At 49.3% G+C, this 26,824-nt stretch overlaps 1 protein-coding gene across 4 annotated transcripts; it reads right to left on the bottom strand.

Annotated features, from left to right (window-relative positions):
• On the bottom strand, positions 1-26,824 carry SLC31A1 (solute carrier family 31 member 1). 4 transcript variants are annotated; one of them, XM_027649741.1, is made up of 5 exons: positions 26,774-26,824; positions 7,462-7,622; positions 5,220-5,292; positions 4,685-4,853; positions 1-4,074 (listed from the first exon to the last, which is right to left on the bottom strand). In XM_027649741.1, the coding sequence occupies exons 2-5, from the start codon at positions 7,579-7,581 to the stop codon at positions 3,873-3,875; spliced, it is 564 nt and encodes a 187-aa protein (XP_027505542.1). In that variant the 5' UTR covers positions 7,582-7,622; positions 26,774-26,824; the 3' UTR covers positions 1-3,872. The 4 variants fall into 4 exon arrangements, with proteins under 4 accessions (XP_027505542.1, XP_027505543.1, XP_027505541.1 ...); XM_027649742.1 differs by lacking the exon at positions 26,774-26,824 and adding an exon at positions 26,439-26,587 and having other exon boundaries at positions 7,462-7,620; XM_027649740.1 differs by lacking the exon at positions 26,774-26,824 and adding an exon at positions 20,145-20,280 and having other exon boundaries at positions 7,462-7,620.

Below are 26,824 nucleotides of genomic sequence, written 5' to 3'. Positions count from 1 at the left end.
TAAAATGCAATCTAGTTTATTGGTTAATTATATACAGGGAATTCTTGATATTCACAGTAACATCAGACAAGTTACCTCCACAAAGAGCAAGAGCAAAACCAAAAATGACAGTCCACTGTAAACAAAACTAGAAATCCTGCTGGGTTTGAGGGACTGGCTCCAGACAAACTCAAAAGGCACTGAAAGGAAAACAACAAAAGCCAGCTGAGGGACACAGCTGGATACTCTGTGCTCCCTCCAGGATGATAATCCAGAGGCACAGTGTGTGGAGACCAAACATCAGGGACACGACAGGCACGGGACATCACAGCCCAAGATGATACATGTGTGTCAACAGGAATTTACTGTCCTCAGGTCTTACATCCAGTAGAGCCCTCAGCTCCCTGCGTTACAGGACAACCTTAAATTTGGGCAGCAGAGGGGCTGGGGCTGCCCCAGAGCAGATCCCACCCACAGTGAGGTCAGGCTTTGCTCAGGCTCTGCCAAAGCACAGGGCTGGCAACACGCAGCCAGTGGGATGTGGTGGGAAGGGGGAGGTTGGGACACAGGGAGGTGGCTCCTCTGGACTGTCACACTGAGCTAAGGAAAGCACAGCCCCAGCAGGCAAGGACACACGGACAGGGCACATCCCTTCCCCAGCTGTGCCTTGGGCACTGAGCCCAGGAGCAGGGAGGACACAGCCACTTCTCTCCACACCTTCCCTGGGCATCCCAGGCTCCCAATGCTCCAGACAGGCTGTGGGAGGCAGCTGGAGCACCTGCCAGCCACCTGGGAGACTCCTGTCACTGAGGTCAGTGGCACTTCCCTGTCACACTGGAAAAAAGGAGATTTTTTTTTTTTTTTTTTAGTTCTTTAGGCACATAGAGCTGTTAGCTCCTTTTAGTCTCTTTTTGCACTGCCCAAAGAAAACAGGATGTCCAAATGAACAGCTGGCATCAACCCAGGATGGTGCCTTTAGGAGGTGCAATTCCAGTGCTGGCAGCAGCAGTAATGGATTTCCTTCCCAAGAGGGTGCTGAGGGTGGGCTCTGTGCTCAGGCAGCAGCAGCAGCCCCATGGAGCCCCCAGGAGCAGGGATGGCTTTGCCCTGGCAGGCTCCCAAGCTAAAAATTTAAATTCAGCCTCTGTGCTGCCTGAATTTAAAGGTGTCCTGGTAACAGGGAGTTGAGGGCTGGCATGGTTAGGAAGCTGAGGACATGCAATTCCTGTGTCAACACACATGTAGCATGTTTGGGGGTGATGTCAGAGCAGACAAAGCTGTGTCCTCTCTGCTGTGAGCAGGGGCAGGAGAGGAGCCCTTGAAGGCAGAGGTTCTCATCCAGGGGGAAACAATTCCAAGGGCACAGGTGCTACATGTAGAACGAGGCAGAGAAGCAAACAAGAACCAGATTTACACTGTAAGAGCCACAGCCTGATCTCCAAGTCATCCACCTCTGATCAATCAGAGAATTCAAGTCTGGTCACTTGGATACACGGAAAGGTGGTGAAAGGTGACAGCAGGGTCAGGCCAAGCAGGTTGTGGTTCAAAGAAAGACACAGCAAGAGGTATATGAAGTAATTACTGTCACCACACAAAGCCACTCCTGACTATTCCCTGTGCTCAGCCATCCTGTAACGGCACCAGCTCCAGCTCCTTCCAGACAAACCGATGGGAACAGTGCTGGAATCGTTGGCTCTGAGCTCCTTCAGGGGTCGAGCCCCACAGTGCAAACCTTCCACATCATCACCCACATCTCCAGCATTTAGCAGCTCCAGTTCTCCCTGACAAACACCAGGATTTCCTCTGAGCTCTCCCAGGGCTGGGAAGGGATTGTCAGTTTTCTCTGCCAAACACTAATGTTGCTCTCAGCTCTCCCAGGGATGGGAAGGGGCAGTTTTCCAGTCCCATGGAGAGCCACGATTGCTTGGAGGGCACAGCAGAGACTTCCCTGTGACAGGAGCAGAGGGCACCAGTGGGTTTGCAGCCTGTCAGAGACATAACTCCCTTCAAAGACCAGACTGGGGAAGCGTTTTTCCTGTCTCTCACCAGGAGGTGGCCAGAATTTTTCCATGAAAATAACTTTGCCTCTTTCACCCAGAAACCAGGAACCTAAACCTGCTTTTAACTCAGCTCCTTTTATTCTCTATTTGCACTGTCCAGAGAAAACAGGATGTCCAAATAAACATCTGACATCAACCCAGGAGGGCTGAGTTTAGGAGGTGCGATTCCAGTGCTGGCAGCAGCAGTAATGGATTTCCTTCCCAAAAGGTGGAGAGGGTGGGCTCTGTGCTCAGGGAGCAGCACCAGCACCATGGAGCCCCCAGGAGCAGGGATGGCCTTGCCCTGAAAGGCTGCTGGGCTAAAAAGCCATTCCAAGGATCCCCTTTCCTCACACAGCTGCTGCCAACAGTCACCAGCAGCATCTCCAGAGGAAAAAATGCTCCTGTGTCATCCCAGAGGGATTCCCTGTTCTCATGGCACATCCCAGACACCAGTCCTGCTCTGAAAGTGGTGCCTGTTCTCAGTGCCCTTCTGAAATTCCAAATGTCTTCCCTTTCAGCCAGTTACAGGCACAAACTGGGCATCCTGTGGAGAGTGAAGACTCCAGCTTTGCACCGCACTCCCTACACCAACCAATAGCTTAATATCCAAGTGCTGAACCACAGCTGCTCCCCAGGATCCCCAAAGCCTGCCCTGGGCTGGTTCTGCCCCTCTCAGAGCTCTGTGAGATGTGCAGAGCTCACAGCACTCAGCAAGAGCTCTGCAGCCCCAGCATGGGCACAGTGGGATTGTTGGGACAAAGAGGAGTCATCTGGCTCAGGAATACTTTTTAACCAGCCCAAGCTGCTCCAAACTTCACCTGAGAAGAGACTGAAGGCTGCTGTAGTCCTGTGTTTCCCTTCTCCTCTTCCCCAAATCTCTCCTTTACAGGAACATGGTTGTTTAACACCTTCAGCTCCATCCAGGAATTCCCTCTCCAGCCATTTTAACTTTAGTGTCATGAAATCATTATTCAGCTCTGGCCTCATTTACAGAACTAGTTTTAGTAACCCCAAAGTCTAGCTCTGGATCCATCCTGGTGCAGTTCCACATGAAGTACCTGCAGGTTCAATGGTTTATTTAGAATTTTTTGCCCTGTAAATACACAACTTGTCCTGTGTCTGCTCCGTGTGTTTCCATGATTGGGAAGGGAAGGCAGCCAAACTCCAGTGTTCTCCCTGGAGGCTGAATAAAGCTGCTGGATAAATCAGACTGACAACACTCATCCTCTGGTGGGCCTGGAGGGCAGGTTCATCCACTCCCTGGAGCACACGGGTCACATCCTCGGGTCAAAGTCCTCCCTTGCCAGGACACACCTGAGTGTCTGATGTGCAGCACCAAATCTTCCTCAGAGGCTGAGTCCTTCTGCAGCAGAAGGTGTCATTGGCCCCAAAAGCCACAATGCCAGGGTGATCCTTCCCCTGGCATTATGTACACATTGAAAAAAAAACAAATTAAAACAGCCATTCACACACAGAGGGCTCTATGGGCAACTTTGAGCTTTTCCTGCTCTTCATCAAACCTTCACTGATGAGTGTTTACAATTTAAAAATAAAATGGTTTTGTTTTCTTTTTTAAAAGAATAATTTCTACATTTCTGTCAGCCAACTAATCTCAATCACAGCATAATCTAAGAATAAAGCAAATCCTGGCCAAGAAGGGCTGCCAGGGACTCTGGGGAGTCAGGGGGAGCAGCACAGCCCAGCTCCTCACATCCCTGCACCCCAGCCAGGAACCTGTGGTGGGATTTTCTTTATCGTGATTCTCTTGCAGCTCAGGAATGATCCAGTCCTTGGGATGGCTGCACTTCCAGGGAGCAGGGGAGTGGAGAGGCCTCTGGGCAGCACCCAGTGTTAATGGCAGTGCTCTGTGATATCCACCACAACTGCCTTTTTCCAGCTGAAGAAGAAGTACCCGGTGCCAGCTCCTGCTGCCACGGCAATGCAGAGGTACCCGTTGTAGGTCATGAAGATCAGCATGAGGAAGTAGCTGACCACCACCTGGATGATGTGCAGCACAGTCTGCAGGAGGTGGGGGAAGCTCAGCATCTGCTGTCTGGGAACACAAACCCAAACGACAGTCAGCAAACAGGAGACAGCTGGGAAATGCCCATTCCCAAAGAACTCTGAGAACTCTGAGGCTGCCAGGGCAGCAAGGAGGGCATGGGATGGCAGAGAAGGTCACAACAGCCTGGGCAGGGACTCCTGCATGAACATGGAGCTGGGGTTTTCCCCACAGAGCTGCCTGCTGGCAAAGCAAGCATGGAAGTTGCTGGGAGGACACAACTTTTAATGAGAAACAGACCTTGTCAAGCTTATTTTACCCCCCATTCAATAAGCAGAAGGGCTCCTGTTCTGCACAGCAGCTTTGACTACCTGTCAACAGAAATTCTAAGTATTTCCTGTCAGGATCACTGCCTGTAACAACCAAACTCTGTTCCTGGGAGCTCCTCAGGTGTGTTCATCACAAAAACCCCAAGCTCATCTGGCTCCTTGCTGCTCCTTTCCTCCTTTTGTGCCCCATCCTCGAGGTTGGCCAAGCCCAGTGTCCTCCAGTACCCACCAGTGTCCCAGCCTGTCAATACACTCAGTACTGGCTGCATCAAGTTCCTTCTGTCCCAGTTCCACCTGGAGGGATTTGCTTTAGAATGCAGTGAAACCCTTACCCAACAGTTTTGTGTGTCTCCATCAGGATGGTGCCGTTGGGGCCTGGCACTGGCATGGAGTTGTAGCGGATGCTCACTTGGGATTTCCGGAGCAGACACTCCCGGGCAATCTTAAGGCCTTCATAAAACATGGCCAGGAAGAAGACAGCCACGAAAGCACCAGCCATCTCTGACAAGAGAGGAAACATCATTGTCTCTGTGCAACAAAACCTGGCACAAGAGTCCCTGGGTGGCTGAACAACCACGTTGAGCTGTGCAGGCCCCGGCCGGGCACCGTGTGCATGGACAGGTGGGAAATGGGAATTCCATCCACACACTAACTGGAATTTCACCCAGGAAGTGAAACCAGCAATCACTTTTGCTAATAAGACCCAATTCTTGAATTATATAAAATCTCCCTTTCACCCCACAGATGCCATTTAAACCAGACTCAACAGAGCGTATCTCTCTATTTTTGGCATAAATAACAATTCCTGAAACATTAAACACCCATTGCAAACGTTTTGTTTGGACTGGACAAGACAGTGTTACTAACCTCCAGGAGAATTGATTGTAAGTCCAGAAAACAGCAATGGCACATTCTCATAGCTGAAGTGGAAAGTCATGGCCTGCCCAAAACACAAAGAACACCAAGGTGAGCCTGAGCAGCTCATCCCAGATGGAGCTCAGAGGAGTCAGCAACAGGGTTTGTCCCACGACAGGAGCTCAGATCAGTTCAGCTGGTCACCACAGAGACATGAAGAAAGGGTAGTGAATCTCCAGTAATTAGTGTAGCACACACAAAGGAATAATGCTCCAGGTTCCAGTTGCAGTGAGCAGCCCTGGGCAGAAGGCACTGCCCCTCCACGGTACCTGTTACAGGCAGGTGCCTTCTCTTGCTTTTGGAGCTCCTTTTCTCCTCAGCATCACAAGTATCAGGGATTGGGGATGTCTCCATGGAGCTCATCCTTTCCTCCTCATCCTCTCAGGGGTTGGGTACAGGGCACTTTCCTTTCCCCACCGTGACCTCCTTTGAGCTCACACAGGGGAGGGTTGTACAGCTGAGTCCTCTGGTCCCTGTGCCAGCAGAGTTGCTTCCCTATGGAACTTCTAATATCCCATGGGAAACAGAGGCCTAAACACAGGTACCACGAGGTGTATCAGATGTAAAGCAGGACCACAACTTCCCCTGGGAGAAGAGAAGGGCTCCTGAGGCTGCACAGTGAGCGCTGTGGGAAGGGGAGATATCAGTGACCCCCTGGCCAGCTGGAGGTGACATAAATGTCCCATCCAGGTACGTACAGGGCAGTTTGGCATGTGCTGGCCACAGCTGCACACTGTGTTTTCACATGGAAAGTACAGACCACGCAAGAGGAACTGCTGTTTGAACCCTCCTTAATTAAGGTTATTTGCTGGAGCTCAGAATTAATGATTCATCTCAGCATCCGTGAGGATCAGCAGACATTCACTACCCTCAGAGCAGAAATCACTGTGGAACAGCTTTCAGAGAGCACTTTCATCTCTCCAGTGAATTTAACATTTTTACATTTAAAACAAAAACCACACAAACCAAAGAACTGCAGCTGAACCAGAGCCTGTTACTTGGAGCCACTGAGGAATGGGAAAATACACCTTAACTGTGCTCAGCCTGTTAAATAGGATGTGCACTGCCTTTCCTGACAGATTTATGTGCCATATTCATTCAAAATCTTGTGTAATTACTCACAGTTTTCAGCTGGAGGGCAAGGCAGGGGCTCGTAACTATCCACTGAACACCTGACATTTGTAAAGAAATGACATTTATATGGAAAATAATGGCCCAGAGGATGCCAATACTAAGGTGTGGGATTACAGGGAGAGCTTTACAAGGAGAGCAGCAGCAACGCTGGACTCTGAGTTCCACCTGGGCCAGGCTCACTGAGGGGAGGCTGTTCTAGTCCTTTCTTCTGTTGTGATACTGGTTGCAATATAAGCACAGCAATTCTTGATTCCCTCCTTGGCACAGAGCTGGCAAACTCCAACTGCAGGTTTGTAAAACATCCTCCTGAGAACACTCTCATGTGAAATGGAAATGCACACTCTCTCCCCTCCTTTTGAAATTTAATCCTAAACAGACATGTTCTAATAATCTCAAACTCACTCCAAAAGTATTTAGAAAAGGGAGAAAAAGCTGACAGAGTTCCTAGAACTGGTTACACACAACACAGATCCTAGGGCCATTTCCATGGAAACCCTGGGCAGGATCTCCACAAAGCCTCAGTGGTGCCAGAATGCACAAGTCTGGACCTGTTGGAATCAAAGTCAGCTGGAGCAGCAGGATCCAGGACCTCAGTGCCAACACGGGAAAGAGCCCTGGCAGCACTTTGCTCCCCAAAGTGAGCCCGAAGGTCCAGGAGGGAAAGGGCACAGAGGTGGTGGGTGCAGATCACAGCCCATCACTCTGCTGTGCTGCCTGGGGCTCTCACTGCCACTCACAGCCTGGAGAGCTCCTGGCAGGAAAATGCTCACTCTGCACTGCTGCCTTTAGCTGCCTGCAGAGCACACCCCAGCCTGGCTGCTGCAAAGGTTTTTGCAAGAGAAGACCATTTTGCCAAAGGATCTCCAGCCCTGAAATCCATTTCATGTTTCACATCCCCTCGTGCCTCACCCCAGAAGAGCCACAGTGGGGTCTGGGTTTTCCTGCCTTCCAAAGCTCAGTTTAATCTCCAGTTCTTAAGAGCACAGTCTTTAAGATGACAAGTTACCCTGAAGCACAGACAAGGAGAAGCTCTCTGGTTAATGCTGACTCTCCCACTCACCATTGCCATCATGTCAGATCCATGGTTGTGTCCCGGGGGGGCTGTGGATTGGAGATGTTCAGGAGGATGAGTGGTTGGCAACATGGAGCTGTTCCTGTGGTGGTCGTGAGACATCTCCATGGCAGGGCAGTTCAGAAAGGCACATAGAAAAGTGGGACCCTGGAAAACAAAAAAAAGAAGAACTTTGCTAAAAAAAAATGTGGTTTCTCTACTGCTACTCCAAGAGAAAATACCCTGAGCCACTGAGAACTTCTGCCTCTGGAAAACTCCTGGAGCATCCTCATGGTCCTGCTCTGACAACAGGGAGCACAGAGCAGGACAATTTAAAGGAGGTGTGTCTCCCTGAGCTTTACATCATCCCATTGCTGCACCATCCTCCACACTCCTGCCAGAAAGGGAGTTAATCTGGTTCAGGTGGCACATGGACACAAGGGCTCACTATGAAGTAACATTTCTTATCTGTAAGAGGCAAAAAACAAAGTCTCTTCTCAATTGCAGTCATGCCAGAGGCAAAAGTATCTAAGTCCCCACTTTAAATTGCATATACTAAAGGATCAGATGACGAGATTTCTCTTAATTGACAGTTATGCATTTTACTGGGGATGTGTTTAACCCAGCAATTGTGTTAGGGGGTACAGGACCTACTGCCAGGCAAAGGTCTGCAACAGCCACAGGCAATCCAATTTCATTTCCATGAGCTTTACATTGCCACATCTCCCCTCTAATCACATTAACACAGTGAGAGAAACGCTCAGAAAGCTGCCAGTCCAAATCCCTAATCTGGTTACCACAAATCAGGGATGTCTGGACACAGCACATTAAAAATAAAAACCCCCTCCGTGGTTGGACACTGGATGTGGCTCCTGCACTGCCTGGGCTGGGACCTGCCCAATTCCTGGTGGGAAATGGAAATCACCAGGTAGAAACAGCAACAAGAGAGAAAACGACCTGGGAATACCAGTCAGTCCTGGAAGGACAGGATCTGTCAGAGTGGACCCTGCCTGGAATACTCTGTGCCCTCCCACTCTAGTCCAGTACTAAAGGTAAACCAAGTGGAATAAAAACCAAAGAACAGACACTCTATCAAACCAAAGTTAAAAAAAAAAAAAAGAGAGGAGGCATCCTTCCTTCCAGATAAATCATCAGGAGAATTTACAAGTGCAATTTTTCAGTTTTTTAAGCCAAAAGGCACCATGGTGTTTGAACAGGTAGGTATGGCTGTACTGAGATTGGAGAGAGGAAATAAAACCCTAGAAGATCTTTCTAAAGTGAAAACAGCAAATAAAACCCCAGCTGTCGTGGAGCTGGTTCAGCTTTTGACAGAGACTTGGGGATCCCAACAGGCTTGAGAGTTAAGTTAAAGAGAACAGTGAGAGAAATTAAAGATTTGGGGAAGATAAGGAAACTAAGTCAGCAGTGCTGGGGATGAGAGAGAATGAATACACTGAAATTAAATACTGCAGGTAAGCACCTGTGAGGAACACCAGGAATACACAGCTCAGGTATGTTCTCTATCTCTGCAGCTGAGGTTTGTAGCCCATCCCTTATTGCATTAGACAGTTCAAAATAATCCCCTGGAAAGTTACTTATAATAGAATTAATGGCACTGGGTAAAGCAGAATGAATTCCTTGCCCACATTTCTGCTAAGATTTTTTAGCTCACTTCACCCCTATTTGTGCTTAAATATTGAGACCAGAAAAATGCCCAAAGGGAGCAAAGAAAAGAGAGAGACCAATGGAAGCAGCAGCTCAGCTGACACAGAAAAGCATTAGCAGGGGATACCTGTGGAATGAAGGGTGTGATTTCCACATGGCACAGCTCTGAACATCATCCTGTTCCAGAGCTGAAAGGTCCAGGCTCTAGAACTGCAGTCCCAAAATACAAACCCTTGGGAAAGGAACCCTCTGCCAAGACACACAAACTTCAAATTGTCTTTTGCATCAGGGAAGGAAGAACAGCCCAAGTGCTTCGCCCCCAGGATCAAAGGTGACTGTGCCGCGAGAGGAAGAACGTAACGTAAGAACTTCCCTCCTCCCCGGCCAAAATCTCACAGAACCAGAGAACCATGGAATATCCTGAGCTGGAGGGACCCACAGGGACCATCCAGCCCAGCTCCTGGCCCTGCACAGACACCCCAACAATCCCACCCTGTCCCTCAGGGCATTGTCCAAACCCTCCTGGAGCTCTGGCAGCCTTGGTGCTGTGCCCACTGCCCTGGGGAGCCTGGTCAGTGCCCAACCACCCTCTGGGGGAAGAACCTTGTCCTGAGATCCAACCTGACCCTGCCCTGACACAGCTTTAGTCATTCCCTTGGCTCACTACTCCCAAGAGCAGAGATCAGAGCTGCCCCTGTGTCTCCTCCCTCATTTGTTCTCACTTACTGACCCACTGCTTCTGCTTTGGATACAACATCCTCACTGGTGACTACTGTCCAATGGTTCCTTATCCAGTTTAGAACTCCACACTCCTGCCAAACTCCACAGGTTCCAGTGCACTCCACAGAAGCTCTGGCTGCTCCCCAGATGAAAAACTGCCTTAATGACTGGGTTGTATCCAGCTTCTCACTATTTTCCTTCTTACTAATCATCATTTGTCTGCAGAAAGGGAGAAATAGCAGATGTTCTCGGGATATTTGCTCTGTGAGAACAAAGAATAAGTTCAGGTATTCAGGAGGGGCTGCCTGTGGCTGGGCAGGTCTTGGTACAGGTCACAAAGAGCTTGACCCTCACCTGGGCAGCTCCTTCCCACTCTGCTCCCCCAGTGTCCAACACCAAACCCAACCCCTGCTGCAGTGACCCAGCACTGAAGGACATTTTATGAGATCCTAAAAGATGGGGTATTAAGTGGTGTCAGAGGAAATAACCTTGTCTGAGCCACTTCAGCTGTGTTTTGTGTTGCTGAAGGCAACCAACACATGGATAAATCTCTGCTTAAAAATAAATCATTTCCAGGGGACAATCAGTCTCTGATTTACAAGTTAGGAGTTCTCTACCTGCGTCTTGGAGTAAAAACAATATCCAGGACAGCAACAAGTTAATGGGTGTGTAACATTTCAAGCTAAAAATCTCTATTTGGTTTGCACAGGCTCCTAAGAGATGAGCTGACAGATGTGGGGCTGAAGCAGGTGCTGGTTTTAACAAAGCTGAATTCACACGTGAAGGAAAAAAACCCCACAAACAAGGTTCTATTATTGTAAATTCTTTAAATAGGTTTAGCCTTGTACAGACCCAGCCCTTCAGCAGGTATTTCTGTCTGAATGGGTGACTTGATCCCTGGCTGCTGCCTGTTCCATATGTTTGCACAGGGAGGAAGAGGCACTGGGGTGGATCCCTGAGCGTGCCCTGGAGAGGGGATCTGCCACAGCCTGTGGCTGCATCGGGCTCAGGTATTCCAGAGGATCTGCACACCTGAAGGGCACAGACTCTGTGGTTCACCTGTCACAAGGGTCACAGACACACACAGTGATTTTTTGTATTCCACAGTAACCTACTGCCTAAGAAAACAAACAGGGTGGAACAGGAGAGAGGAATGAGGAAATTCTCTCCAAGGCTCATTTCTCTCCCTCTCAGTGCTGCTACCCCAGGTCAGAGGAGCCACAGCCTCCATTTCACAACCCCTCACATTTTTAAGGAAAACAGCAAGACTTGAAGCTACACACAGGACTTGTCTTCCTTTCAGCCATTCTCCTGGAGCAGGACTGAGCTCAGGCAGGCTCTGCTCACGCAGATTTCTGTCCCACCCCTGCAGTGCCACCTTGGCAGCTCTGCAGACTGGGCTGGTTCAGGGAGAGGTGCAGGATCTGACAGCAGCAAACTGTCAGCACCAGGACCTGCTTTCACCCTCCACCAACACTTAACCAGTGCTGCCACATCTCACACATACAAGGAAGCCACAGTCACAACCCCAGGGCACAGGGAAGGGGAGGACAGGTAGGATATGCCAGGTACAGGGTAGGTAAATGAGCTGGAGCTGGTGATTTGCCAAACCCAGAGCAGTTTTCTCAAGCAGGTCTCAGCCACAACATCACTACCATCCCACATAACCTCCACCACAGCTTCCCAATCTCCTGCTCCTGCCGTGTTCATCCAGAATCCTGCAACTTCCCAGCAAAACAGACTTTTCCCTGCGGCAAATACCCAAGGAAGTTACACCTGGACATGCAGAAACAGGACAGGCTATGGGAAGGACTTGCCAAGCTCCCAGAAAGTACTTTAGAAATCAGCTTGATCTGAAACACAGTGTGCAAACAAAGCTTCCTAAAGTCACATCCAAAGGGAATGAAGCCCCTTTCCAAATCAGAAGTGTAACAGGATTAACAACAGAGCCCCAAATCAACGCCCATTACAGCAGCAACTCTTCCCTTCAGGACAGTGCCTCATCCTCCCCATGCCAGTTCTGAAAACACGAGCAATAAAACCAATCCCACTGGCTCTGCCCGAAAGGACCAGAGCCTTAAAATCCACGTCCCCAGTGTGCTTTACACCAGTTATTTGTCCCACAGAGAGGGTGGTGCTGCAGTGGCCAGCACACAGTGGCACAAGCCCACCAGCCCTGTCAACAGGACAGGCTCCTGCACGGAACCCTCTCGATTCCCCTCAGCACAGAGGGAGTGATTCCAACCTCACCAACACTTCTGGGAGTAAGAACAGGGTCAGAAAGTCCCTCTGTTCTTCTGAAGACCTTGTAATATCTGCTAAGAATTAAAATGAAAGTTTCCAAGAGAAAGCCGAGGGAAATAGATTAAAACCGGCAAGTTGGAAAGGCAAAGAAGCTCTCTTGCCTGCACACCACCCATGGCTCAGTGCTGTGTGACATGCTGCAGATAAAGCACAGGAGTAATGGAAAAGGCAACCAAGAGTCCCCAGTGCTCTACTTACAGGCTGCCTGAGCTCCGCTGGCTCCCAGCTCGTGGTCCCCAGCCCGGCGCCTTTATTTTGTAGCAGTGCTGTAAATGGAGTGGGAGGGGAGCAGCGCCTGCAGACACTGCAGCTCTGTTCACCAGCTCTGCCCTGGGCTCCTCTCAGGGCCGGGGCCACTCATCAGGAGACCTAAGCACTGCTTTGAGTTTATTCAGGTTCCTGGCAAACCCCACCACTTTAACCACTTCCTTTCCAAAGGGGTGGACTTGGGAGTCCTCCAGGATCTCCGGAGCTGCTTAAAGGCACAGCTGAGGGACAGACCAATTGTGCCTGTTCATGCTTTAGGAGCACCCAGCAACAGCAGCCAGGGCCAAACTACACAGACTGTATAGACACACTTTATAGATACAGGGAACAAGTATTACATCCTTCAGCAACATAGCAGAACATGTGTTACAGACACACACTGCTGTTCTCCAGTGTCCAAATTCCCCCTGGAACTCTCCCAGGCAGCTTCAGCAACCCCAGGCTGGCACCCAGACACAGGGAGGGACTGTGCTGTGCCCTAATTGCACACCTCTGTTCTTCCCTTGCACAACTCCTGAAGAAGGAGCTCTTAGTGCTATTTTAAGAATTGGAGGAATGTCTGTAAGGTCACAGCAGAACTGGGGTTTGCTCTGGTACAGCCTCACCACCTCAGAGACACAACCTAAAGCCTTTCCCAGGAGTTTAAGGCTTCCTAAAAACTCAACACACCAGAAGGGGTTTGGATAAAGAGAGAAAAAGAGAAGGGCATGGCCTGGGATCAGAGCTCCAGGACATGCTGAGGCTCAGGCTGTCAGGCTGCAGTTCGGATTTCCTGGGCTTTGTCCTTGACCATGGAAGCCTGAAAATCAATTCAGGCCAGATTAGCAGAGCCAAGCAGGAAAACTCTGTGTGACAGAGGGCACATTCTCCCTCTCCACCTGTAGTGGGAAGGATACAGCTGAGCTATTCACCCCAAAGGGTTTCAGGAGCTTCTGGAGGAGGATGACAGGAACTCTGGAGGAGTGGAGTGCAGGGAGTGGAGAATGATGGGCAAAATAAGAGCTCAGCAGGGCTGCAGACAACATCTTGTGTTCAGCTTCGAAAGGGGATGATGCCTGGGCAGGCTGGGACATGCCCAGGTGGAATCAGTGAGCAGGGACATCAGCAGGGAGAGGCAGCCAAGCTGGGAGCACATGGAGCTCAGCCCTTGGGCACCTGGAATGCACAAGCCAGGCAGAGCAATGGGCTCTCAAAAATGACACGGGGCTGCCCACGGTTCATGAGGGGAGGAGGAGGATCCCACAGGAGATCTGCTCCTCTGCCATCACCTCCACTGAGGATACCAGCTGGAGCCACTACAGCACAGTCCTGGAGGACTGAGAACGTGGCACACCAACACCACTGTTGTCCACACTGATGGTATTTGCCCAGGCTAAGACAGACCATGTGTCACCCGCACAGGGAGCTTTGGGGGTGAAGCATCCAGCCAGAGCTGAGCTCAGGTTCTCTGCAGCACTGCCAGAGCACAGGGCTGGGGCCAGTAATCCCACTCCCCATGGACATGCTCCTCCTCAGTGCCTGGGGGACTCAGGGGGGCTGCAGGTTTTGTGAGGATCCCAAGAGAGCTCTGCCAAGGGCAGTTGTTTTGCTGCTTTCTCACTCCTCTCTGAGCTGCAAACCTCCATCCTTCTGGGCTCCCAGATGCCACTGTTTGCTTGTTTTATTCTTATCAAATCCTCGTGTTTCCTTCCCACATTCCACGCTTGTCCCAATACCCATTTGTCCCTCTCACTGTAGGGCTGCTGTGTCCCTAAGGGACAGGCTGCACCCTCCACATGGAACCATCACACAGCACCCACGGACATGGCAAAAACCCCAAACAATGGTCCAGTCCCACACTATGGATTCCAGTTGGGATGGTGGCTCACACAACCTTCCTGGAGCTGCACAACATTATTTGGCACTCTGATGCAGTTACATCCATTAAACAACTTTTAATTAAAATGAAGATTAAAAGAAGTTGACGAAATATCAGTGTATGTTCAACCCTCAAGGTCCCATCCCTTGCTTTGAACCAAAGCATCCCTGAGCTGCACAATCAACACAAAGCTGGTCACACTCACTTAGCACCATCCCCATTACTTGAGGAGGGGCCAGAGCTCTTCCTCTCAGCGTGGCTACAATAATGTCCCTTTGATGCAGTTTATTTTCATAGAAAACTTGTCTGGTCACCTTCTGTTAAAGGCCCTGCTTGATCTGCTTCCCTAAAAGGAGACGGTCATTCCTAATCTCCCAGCTTCTGCACACTCCTCAGGAAACCTCTAAATCTTTGAACAAAAAAAGAAAAATAATCCAGGACAGGCTGTTCTTTACAGGACAATGCACTGAACTTCATTAGGTGCAGCACACACCATGTCTCACTAATGGGCCCAATGGAGTGAAAGGCAGCTGAAAACAGTCCTGCAGAGCAGCAAACTTCAGTCTCTAAGCCGATAACATCAGAGGAAAGGCTGAGAAATGCTGGCAGGAGATGTGTACAGGTAGCAAAAATACTGGGGAGATGGTCAGGCTGGGCAGCAAACAGCCTCCTGTGCAGTCAAGCGTTTCCCTCAGCCACACTGGAACTGCAGGAGATGCAACAGCAATGAGAAGGAACTCCTGGGAAGCATGGAAAACTGAGGGGTCCTTGCCAGCCTTTCCTGGCTGTAGCCTCATTTCTGCTGGAGAAGTCTGATCCAGCCCACATTCAAGCTTTGCACTGAGATCCAAGTGTGATCCACTACTGTCTCACAAAGGGTCCCCAACTCCATCAGGTAGTTAGACCTGGCAATTAGACTAAATAATTCTTGAAGGTCCCTTCCAATTTATCCTATCCTATTCCTCTTCTAACCTATTCCAATCCACAACAGCCTTGTGCTGCCCACCTCTCACCCTCAGCAGCACAGCTCAGGTCACTTCCACTTCAGCAAGGGGTGACAGAGCCAGTGTGTCATACCCTGGGTTGTCCCTCTCCCTCACAAATCCCAGGTCAGCAATGCAGGGGTGGAAACTCCCCTCATCCACAAAAGAACCCTGACCACATTCCCACACAGACCAGAGATTACATTTTCCTTTGGAAGAACTGCCATCTACAGACCAATCTACACCTCCAGCTGTGGGGCCAAATCTCAGGGTCACCACCTGCACATCCCTCCAGGCTGCCCTGCTCCTGGCAGGCCACGGGGCACCCACACCATCCCTTCAACACTGCAGCACAAGCTGCTTCTTCCCACCCCCTGTAGGATGTGGGTGCCCACAGGCTTTGGGTCTCAGAGCACAGCGGTGGGTACATGTGACTGGATCATTCTCATGGCACTGCAAATGCAACACAGCCCTTGCCCTGCCAATGCAGAGCAGCAGGAAGGGCAAGACAGCAGGAATGCTGCTGGGATTGGGTCTGGCAGGACCTGTGAATGACACAGGGTACAGGGTACACACTTGCAAAACAGGGTTTGGCAGATGTTGCCAGGCACACATCTGCCACAAAGCCTGGCTCAAGGGAGGTATTTTTGGGTGACAGATGCTGAAGGCTGTCCTGAGGCTGAGGACACTTATCCAGACAAAGGACACTTATCCACACAAAGGACTCTTATCCACACAAAGGACAACCAGGCAGGACACAGCAAACTCCTTTTTGAGAACCAGATGTCAAGAATGCCATGGACTGAAGTGTTCAGCAACAACCTGCTCCCATCCTGACAAAACACGAGTACTTTCAACATGCGTGAGCCCAAATGAACCTGAAGTCCCCAGTGGGACACTTTCAAAGGATCTGAGCACATTCCACCCTTGGCTGTCTTTGACAAGCCCAGCCAGGGACTACAACAAGCTGAGCAAATCCAGAGTGCAGCCCAGGGAACAAAGCCGAGCTCGCCTGGCCCGGAGCCGCCCCCCTGCTGACCAGAAGCAGAGGGCCAGGAACAGACATGTCAGACACAAGGGGTTGTTTTTACTGCTACCAAAACCAATAAACACGGTGTCCATACAGGGCAGATGCTCCATCAGCAGACAGAACTCCAGTGGTGCCCAATTAAAAGGTGACTGGCACCTCTTCCACAGGTCAGAGTTTGCTGGCTCATCTCTGAGCGGCACAAAACTCCCTCCTGTTCTACGTTACTGCTCCAGCTCCAGGAGAGCAGCCCCCAGCTGCAGCCAGCTCTTCTCACTGGGCACACACAGCAAGGACACACCCCTGTGCCACTGGGGGCCAAAGCCAGAGCAGGTCTGTTCTGCACAAGGTCCCCGATTCCTGCCCTCAGGAGTGACTTGTCTTGCTCAGGCCTCCCAGGGGCACAATTTCTTCCATTCTGTACACGGACAGTATTTCCTACCCTGTTCTCATTTCCTCCTTGCACCAGCAGCCTTTTGGATCCTCTATTTTCCCTGTGCTGTTTATTGTTGTCCTTTCAGTCCAGGTGCATGAGGCAGCCATCCCCCTTTCTGGCACACAGAGAAGTTTCTGGAAAGTGGCAGAGTTGAGGCACCTCAGGACATGCCAGACCTGAGGAGTGGCTGCCATTCCCACAGCTCCCAAAGCAGAGGAGGTGCAGGACCAAAGCTGACTCAGGCATCCACCTGGAGACAAGAGCAGGGCTTCAGAGATGCCAAAACTGACACAGGAGGCCACGTTACAGTTTCTTTATGAAACATCCAGGCTAGAAGGCTCCTACCAAAGCATGGCAGACACCAAACTTCCTTATAGCCAACATCAGCATGAATTCAGAGCTAGTGCTGACAAGCTTCCATCAAAGGCCATTCCCAGGAGGCATCTCCAGAGGAACCCCTTCAGCACTCCCTGGGCATGTCAGAGGTCAGGAACACCCCAGCTCTGCAGACTGGCCACGCCACCAGAGCTTCAACTCCCTTCCTCACAGCACGCAGGGCATGCCACAGGAGCACAGTGACATATCCAAAATCCCCAGGATCCAGCCTGAAGGCCCCTCCTTCCCCCCACCCAGGAAGGGAAGAAGCAGAGATAAGGCAGGATGGCTCAAATCCCAGAGGTGTGAGAGAACAGGTGGGTGCAGCCTGCTTTCCACGTGTGGTGGTCAGTGGGAATATCCCGCTAAAACCCCTCAGGCTCACCTGGGAGCTGAGGACAACTGGGGATCCTGAGCAGTGAGGAGATGCAGGACAGCAGGAAGAGGAGACAGAAAAGCAGGGCCATGTGACCCATATTTCCAAGATTACACAACTGCTGAATAAACAGACATTTCCTTATGGTCTGTGGTGGTTTGTGCACAGATGTTACACAACCAGACACAGGAATGGTGACCAGGGAGATGTGATCAACGTGGCCAGAGAGCTGAAACCATCCTGCTGCCTCAGGGCAGGCTGAGAACAAGAAGGAAGGAGTCCTGAGCCTTGTGATACTCTTCAAAAACTTTATAATAAAAAAAAAAAAGAATTAGTATTTGGAACTGTATCCTGCAAGATAAGACAACTTCTGCTTCCTTAGAAAACCCAGGTCTAGTGAAGAATTTCACTTCCTATCTATATGCCCTAATCAAAAACACCTTCTAACCTACAACAGACTTTTTTTTGAATGAAGGGAAAATTTAGATCTTAAAGCAAAAAAAACTACATTTTGCATACAAATTTCTTCATTGTGCTCACTAATTCAGCATCCAGATTCCTGTAGGTTCAATGCCTGCATCATTGATTTGGATGAAAAGGAGCAGCCTGTCTCCCACAAAAAGGGTCTCTCCAGAGGGTAAGGACATGGATTATTGTTTGTGAGCATTCAGTGGCCACATGCAGAAGCATTCCATCTATCAGGAATGATAGATATGTTAGGATGTGAGACAGGGAACTTGCAAGTTAATTCCTGATAAACCACTGCTCTGTGGTTTGCTGAAGGGGGAAGGTCACACACCAGGCTACACAGTGTAAGCAGCTCTGCCCAGATTGATTTTATAAGGTGCCTTCTGGCCCTAAGCCCTGTCAAACTGTAAAATCATCTCAGCAGACACAAAATGAAACCCAGAGTCAACAAGTGCACTTCCAAGTCAGCAAGCCCAAGCTTCCTCAGTGGCCAAAATGACTCAATGTGCCCTTGAAGTGCTGGCCTTTAATACAGGTGTAGCATTACTGATGTTATCTTCCAACAGCAAAAATACCTTTGTCTCCTGCAGATAAAGCTAATGCCCAGGGTAATAAAGTGGATGGCAGTGGTTTATTACAGGCTTCATAAAAGGGAGCCCAATGTCCAGCAACAGGTGATTCAGCAGACTCACAGATTCCCAGATTTTACCCTGCTTGCCCATTTTCACACAGCTCATTTTCCCTCTCTGGCTGCTTTCCAACATCAGAACCAGACTTAGCCCAGAAAAGGAAACATTTGTACAAGTTCTGAGCTGGCTTTGAGATGTTTTGAGAACCTGGACAAGAAGAAAACCACCCCCCCCCCAGAACTCCTTGTTAATTTTTGAGAAGCCATTCCACTGGCTGAAGCAATTCACACACGTTTTCCTGTGTCCAGTTCAGCCACACACTCATTCCCTTCCACCACACGGGAAAGCTTCCTTGGTTAACAATCCCAGGAGCACATTTCACTGCTTTCCTTTCATATGTAAATAGTTGTTTGTCTCTAATTGCTCCTCAGAAGGTGTCCCTGTGCAGACACAGCCTGTTTTTAAGGTGGCCACTGAGCCATTCCCCTCCCCTGGAGCTGTCACGTTCCAGCCTGTGCCAGGTGGATGTCACGTCCATAGGGGAATACACTGGGATTTCCAGCATGCCAGAGTCACCTTTTGGATGCAGCCTTTGACTAAAGACCTAAGAGTTCACAAGGCTGACTTTTACAAAAATATTTAAACTCTCTCTGCTTGCAGAGGAGAAGTGGATGCCTTTAAGTTCATTTTCCATCACCATCCATGAATGGGCTGCCCAGGGAGGGGGTGGAGTCCCCGTCCCTGGGGGTGTTTGAGCAGAGCCTGGATGTGGCATCAGTGCCATGGGTTGGGTGACAGGGTGGGGTTGGGTCACAGGTTGGACTCCACAATCTCAGGGGTCTTTTCCAACCTGCCTGATTCTGTGATTCTGTCCCTCAACACAAAACTCACCACACCAAGAAGCAAATTCTTTTGTGCTTCCAAACACTTGTTTTGAGAAGCCTGAAGCTGTTTCTGGGCAAAAATGCAAGGTAGAACTTGGGCCACCAGCAGCAAAATTCACTCCACTGTGTTTTTAATTAAGCCCAGGAAGCTGATCTCTGTTTTGGCAGCTGGTTAAGACCAAACTAAACATCACCAGAGGCACCTTCCTGCTCTTGCCCCGTGATCCTGGCAAAGAGCAGGAGGATGGAACAGTGACATATAAATAGCTTCAAGGTAGTAACACAAATACTTGTAAGGGAGCACAAATTCATAGCCCCAGTCCATGGAACAGAGCAGCTCCACATTCTCCTTTTGGAAATGCAACTGAATTACTGAAAATATTATTGAATGTTGAACCATTGAAAAGTCAATCTCCAAGGCAGAAGATCTGTGATATCAAAAAGAGAAAAGGAGCAATCAAATCAAGCCATTCTCTGAGAAGGAGCTTGTCTTTGGACACTCTTCTGCCAGGACCACTTCTAGGGCATGGAAAGCTGGAACAAAGAGCCATCAGCAGTTTTCTTAGGGGTGACAAAAAAACACTCTGGGAAAAAGCTTTGAACGCTGCCTTCTCCATCAAGCTTTCAAACCCCTGGGCTGCCACAGAGCTGCTAATCCAAAGCAGAAATGATTCAGAGCTAAAAAATGCCGAGTACTTACTATTCCAGAGACAGGTTTTCCATCTACTGACTCCCAGAGAACAGTCTTTTCCAGGCAGGCAACAGAGTCTGAGATGGAGCAAAGTTTCTCAACCCTCAGATAATGCTGACAAGCACAATCATCCTTATCTGTATCAAAGGCTAATCATTAACTCCTGCTCAGATTGGGCTGGGATCAGAACAAGCACTGGGAGGCTCACACAGAAATCCATGGAACAGCAGAAGCAACTCCTGAGTCTCCCTCACAAGATCTTTGCAAAAATGCAGAGAGATTTTAGAACACCCTGACCAGGTTAAATGTGTTGCAGTGATTACTTTCCAAGACATTCACCAAAAGACATTTCAAACATTAATTTCTCTGCCAGATAAATTAGTGATTTGCTTGCCTTTGGATATTGTAACAAGGCAAACTTAGCTTATTTTAGTATTAGTATTGAAGTATTTAGTCTTCAAACAGAGAGACAGCAGGTATAGATCAGATATTAGGAAGAAATTGTTCCCTGTGAGGGTGGGGAGGCCCTGGCACAGGTTGCCCAGAGAAGCTGTGGCTGCCCCTGGATCCCTGGAAGTCTCCAAGGCCAGGTTGGATGGGGCTTGGAGCAACCTGGGCTAGTGGAAGGTGTCCCTGCCCATGGCAGGGGGTGGGACTTTAAGGTCCCTTCCAACCCAAACCAGTCTGGGATTCTATGATTTTATTCACCCCAAAATGAAGAAATGTGACATTGTCAAAGCTATTGGCCAGTTTTTAGGAGCTTTGGGGAGTGGTAAAAAGATAGTAGGGCAGATAGATCATAAACTGGGCAGAAACTCTTCATCACTGTGTACAAGACAAATGCTGTCGGGGTATCCAGCTCTGCAACCTCTCTGCTTGGAAGGCTGGAGTGAACAATTCCTATGGAAAAAAAATGTGACAAAGGAGAAAAAGTGCAAGAACAGCTGAGCTGTGCCTGCAGCACAAGGGGCCTCGTGGGAGGGGCTGTGGTTTCAAAGGAGATTAAAAGCAAGAGTTACACAGAAAGGGATCAACTGACAAGCAGTGCATGTGATCCTGTCGGGATGTCCTGGAGGGTTTCACTGGAGGAATTCAGAAAGTTAAGGGAAGTTATGCTGCTGCCAAAAGGGTTTTTTAACTACTGGGTCTTACCAAAGAAACAAAATAGTCAGAATAAAGCGTATTAGGCTTTACCATCCATACAGCAGGTCATCCTACAGACACTGCTGTGTGAAAAGAGCAGCACAAAAATGGCTTTACAAGAACAGCCAAAGCTGCAGCAGGAACGTGAGGGCAGCTGTTAAGTTTCAGAACCATCTTTTTTTTCAGTTGTTCAGGTTTCAGTCTTACAGCACCTGTAACACACTCCTCCATATTTCAGTCTCACCTCACACCACCTTACACATTCAAGTTCAGCACGTCCTCATGAGATAATGTCTTATCTCAAGTTAATGAAGGGCACCAAAGCCAATGGTAACTTGATTTGTATAAACCTCTCCTGGCAGAGAACCCAGGGATCCTGCCTCAGTGTCTTGTCAAAACCATCAGACCAGGAGCTCAGACAAACAAGGGAACCATAAAAAAGGCAGCTGAGAAAACCTGCCCAACACTGAGCTGTGTTTCACTTCCATGGTATCCCAAGGCTGGGCGTGTTCCTCAGGAGCTTGTGCTTCCACTTCCCTTATCACTTTGATGTCCAAGGGTTGATTTACCCACTGGAAAGGCACAGGGTACTCGCTGCCCTCCCACGGGGCCACATGACAGCAGTGCTGTGGGACACCCATCCCACTTCCCCAGGGATGGGGGACAGTGACCTGGGAGGGCCTGGCTGCTGGGAGCACAGCTCTGAGTCTGCTCCACGTTTCCTGCTGTTTCTCCTTCCCAAGTAAAACAGGCGAGGTTGAAAATGCAGGCAAGCTGTGACAATGAGCTGCTGGGCCTCTTTAACACACCACCTTTGGAGCAGGGAGTGTTCACAGAATCCCAGAACATGCTGAGTTGGAAGGGACCCACACGGATCACGGAGCCCAACCCTCAGCCCTGCACAAGACTATCCCCAAGGCTCACACCACGTGCCTGAGAGGATCATACTGGGATCCCTGGCTCCCAGTGCAGCCTCTGTCCAGGCTGCACATGGAGGAACCCAGCCAGGAGCTGCTCCCATTTTCCCACCATTGAAGGAAATCAGACAAGGAGCAGGTTGGGTCACAGAGAGCATCTCCCTGAGGAGGCTGGAGCCACATGCCTTCCAAACAGCTGCTTTTCCAAGCTCCTAGAAACAGGCCAGCCCATCAGCTCACAGCATTAGCCCAGGGAACACACTGCACCTTGGAGGTGGCCTCAAAGCACTTCTTAACCCTACAAAGCCAAGGCAAATTAAATTATCTCTAATATGAAAAAAAAGCCTGAAAGTGTATTTACCACAGACACTCTTTCCCCCAACAGATATGCAGTAGGTGCTTAGAAAAGAAGAGCAGTCGAGCCTGTCAGGGTTTCTCTCACCCAGTTTAGCCAAAAGATCAGCTAAATATATCCCAAAGCTCATATTCCAAGCTGATGTACCTTCATTAGAGGAAGGAGATTGAATCCCTGATAACTAACGAGCGTGTGTGGGCAGAGAAGGTTTGTGAAAGTGCAGTGGCTCCCATGCAGTCTCAGGAGATCTCGGGGTACTCGCTGTTAGTCCCATGCCAGAACACCTGAATTATGTTCCCAGTTTGCTCCCAGTTTCTCAGGCTTGGTACCAGGAGTTGCTGAGGAACCAGTGAGAACAGAGATGCTCAATCACTTACAGCATTCTGACCTTTGCTCCAGAGCTACCATGGTCTGCTGTATTAATTTAGATAAATATTAGATGATATATTAGATTATATTCTTGTACAACTGTTTAAATAGATGATAAATGAGTTTTACATCTGAGACACAACAATTGTGGGATTTTCTAATATTATATATATGGAGAGGGAAGGAGCAAAAAGTTCTGGCTGCAATCACAATTGTTCAAGTGCCACTGGAAACCAACCTTGCAGACACAAACTGGTGACACAGAGAAGAAAAGGTACTGAGAAGATGACATCAAAAACTGTAGAAACAAACAAAGAAGGACAAAACAGAGGTATTTCATCACAGCCTCTCACTCCTAGATTGGCTTCTAAACCAGGAAAGTCTAATTATTCCAGGACTAACAAATGAAAGACTCTAGAAAGTGCAGCAAATAGGAGTTTAATTTGCTTACAGTAACTAGTCCCATTATTCTCTGCATTAGCAGATTCCAGCTTTCAAATGAAAAAAAAAAAAAAAGGTTAATGAAAAAATCATTGGTCCCATGTCCCCTGGGACCTAATTGGGAACATTTCCAGAAAATTAGATTGAAACAAAAGGCAATGGAGTAGATTAACTAAGATTGGATTTCCCTGAGGAAAACAACATAAACTAGATTGAGTCTTTTTCATCCTCCCCTTTAAAAAAACCTGCCAGGACTCCCAGTGATTTCCTGGCAGACTCCTGGAGAAGTTCATGTTGGCAAAGTGCTTCAACTCAACTCCACAGAATTGTGCTGCAGGCTCCTGACAACTTTGAGGTGACCTTCAGCCCAGGGAGGAGGAGGCAGGTCTGCAGAGCAGCTTCCTCTTGGACAGAGGGGTCTTCACAGCAAATAAACCAAACAGCAAAGGAGAAAATACTCCATTTTAGTTCAAAGAACAAAAAGTTCTGTCTTCTCTCAGCCCTAATGTCTGCTTGGAAAACAAACCAGTGAAAGGAAACTCCCCAAGACCCTGCTCAAAACTCACCCTGTGAACTGGGGAGATCTTGTCTCTAATTGTAATATAAAACTGCAAAAGAATATTCTCAACACCCTCCTTTGTCAGGCATTAAGCTTTTGTTCAGGAAAAGAGTGTCTCACTAATGCAAAACTTGAAGTTACACTTTAAAGGGATAAGGGAGAGAAAAATCCTCCCAAACCTCTTTTGTAAAAACAAAAAACCCCACAAGCCTTGCCCTTGTACCACTGTAAGTCTGAGTCAGTGGCAGGGATGATACCTTTAAAATAAAAATGCAAACATGCAGAAGTGACTTAACTTGATTTAATTCCTCCTCTCTGCTGGCAGAAATTATTCTAATTCTCAGTCTAGTTAAAAAGCTGCTGTAGATTAGAAATCTGATATGAAATGAAAAGCAAGCAGCAAATCTCAGTAGGGAACAGCTGTACAAAACTTCTCATTCTCAACACGAAGTTTTGTGGGATCCTGAAAGTCCTGCCAGTTTTCGTGTTTTCAATACTTTTTTCTTTGGTGGGGGAGGGAGTAGAAGAAGCCAAAATTTTTGTGTTTGTAGCAAAAAGCATCACTTTAATTTGGCATTGTACAGCACAGCAGTGACAGCTTCACCAACAAAGCCTCAGTTATAAAATCAACCTGCATTTAAACAGCAACATTTACACATTATTCCCAGTGCCCCCTTTTTAATGAAGGATGGGAAAAAAGCACCACAGAGTCCAAAGGCTGATGAAAGCCTCGGGAAACATTACACCATAAATTATATGATCTGGGATCATCAGGCTGAACACTAACTTACCCTCTAAGATCACACATTGTTCCTCATGAAAAACCCTGCAAAAGCTTTGCTGACCTCAGGCTCAAGCAGAGGCAAGTTAAGATCAAACGGGTTGAAAGCCAACTTAATAAACACTTGTGAGGAGCTTTTCATCCACCTGTGCACAAAAAGCAGGACTATTAACCACTCTGGAACTTGGGATTCAGGCACAAACAGGAACTATTGGTCTGTGCCTGGGAACTGTGTGGAGCCACGAGCCCACTGCAAACTCAAAGGTGAGGTCTGTGAACAAAGCTTAAATTAAAAAAGGACAAGTGGCTAAGAGAGGGTTAGAGGGGATGTTTGCTGAGTGCTGCAGAACGTGCTGCTACAGCCTCCTCCCCTCTGCACTGGCACTGAAACTGGGCAGTGCTGAACCCCAGGAAAAAAGAAAAGGAAACATATACAGGTGCAACAGGGCCACAAAGATGGTGAGGGGTCTGGAGGGGCCATAGGAGGATCAGTTGGTTTGTTCAGCCTGGAGGAGACTGAGGGGAGACTGAGGGTTTACAGCTCCTTCACAAGGGGCAGCTCCATCTCTGCTCCCTGTGAGCAGGGACAGGGCCCAGGGAATGGCTGGAGCTGTGTCAGGGCAGGGTCAGGTTGGATCTCAGGGCAAGGTTCCTCCCCCAGAGGGTGGTTGGGCACTGACCAGGCTCCCCAGGGCAGTGGGCACAGCCCCAAGGCTGCCAGAGCTCCAGGAGGGTTTGGACAACGCTCTGAGGGACAGGGTGGGATTGCTGGGGTGTCTGTGCAGGGCCAGGAGTTGGACTGGATGATCCTTGTGGATCCCTTCCAGCTCAGGATATTTTGTGAAACCTGTACCTAAAAAACCTGAATTCCAGTGCCACACCAGGAGTTGGCCACATCCACTGTTTAAAAAAAATCTATTTTGACAACCAACTTGACAGAAATACAGGAGCCAAAGCAACAAACTGTCTCTTCATCAAATGACTACAACAATTGGAAGTCCATGCCTACCTGCCCTATTGGTAAAATCTGCTCCCACCGGGATTTACATCAACAGTTGTGTGTCTCTGTTGATTTTATGTCCTTTTCTAACAGAAACAAGGTTTTGACCCCTTTCAGGTTTCATTCTAAACTAATCACACATTCTGCAACACAAAAGCTACTTAATACTCCTCTCCCCGTAGAAGTGAAATCACTGATATCCCAATCGCGCTGTTATTTATTTATTCCCACCGCAATAAACCCACAAATTACTGCAAACACAGCACTACAACAGACCTGGCACCTTCCTGCTCAGACTCAAACATCAAATTAGTACAAATTTCCAACCAGTGCCAGTAAATATCCAAGGCCAGGAAGTTATTCACCCCCCACCGCCGTTCTGACCTCCCCTGCCTTCAGTTCCTCTGCATTTCGACACCATTTCCAGCTCAGCTGGTGAAATTTAAACCAGTGGGTCTCAGAGAGGAGGAAGAAATACCAGCTTTTCAAGAGGGGGGGAAACCACAAAAAACAAAACAAAACCAAACAAAAAAAAACAGGAGAAAAAAAACAACACAAATCAAACCAAACCCACAAACAGGCGTATTTCCCAAGGTATGAGGTCAAGGTGGAAAATAGCTTAACGAGGGGCATCTCAGGTGTTTATACACCCAAGAAAGTACTCAGCTTTAAGGACACTGTATTGTTGATGGCCCCGGGTAAAGCAGAGGCAGGAGAACCGAATGTGGTGTCCCCGACCTTCCCCTCGAGCGTCCCGCGGACCGCAGGGCGCCGGCAGAGCCACCAAACCCCATGAGGGCCCCTTCATGAGGGTCACGGCTCCCTCACGGCAAAGGGCAGCCCGGCGGCGGCGGGGCCCGCCCGTCACCTCGGGAACCGCGGCGCCGGCCCGGGGGCCTCTCCCGCACCCCAGTGGGGTCTCCCCGCACCCCCGTCCCCTCAGGCCCGTCCCGGTGCCCCCCAAGGTCCCGCGGCCCCCGCTCCGAGGGATGAGGGTTGGGGGGGGGCGCGGGGACCCTCACGCTGAGGGAGGGGGAGCACGAGACCCCCCCCCCCCCCCCCGTCACCCCCCCCGAGCCCGCCCCCAGCCCCCGGGGCGCCTCCGCTCCGCCCCCCCCGCACGC

This window comes from Corapipo altera, unplaced genomic scaffold (assembly GCF_003945725.1).
Source record: "Corapipo altera isolate COAL_440 unplaced genomic scaffold, ASM394572v1 268, whole genome shotgun sequence".
Taxonomy (NCBI): Eukaryota; Metazoa; Chordata; class Aves; order Passeriformes; family Pipridae; genus Corapipo; species Corapipo altera.
The sequence above is the reverse complement of the archived record's forward strand: the minus strand, read 5'-3'. Positions and strand labels throughout refer to the sequence as shown.

Bases quoted from the DNA above. Each gene is read 5' to 3' on its own strand.
- SLC31A1 (XM_027649741.1), bottom strand. From the start codon at position 7,581: ATGGAGATGTCTCACGACCACCACAGGAACAGCTCCATGTTGCCAACC. The intron at 4,854-5,219 runs GTTAGTAACACT...CTCTCTTGTCAG, and splicing joins TACAATCAATTCTCCTGGAG to AGATGGCTGGTGCTTTCGTG. The intron at 4,075-4,684 runs GTAAGGGTTTCA...TTGTGTTCCCAG, and splicing joins GAGACACACAAAACTGTTGG to ACAGCAGATGCTGAGCTTCC.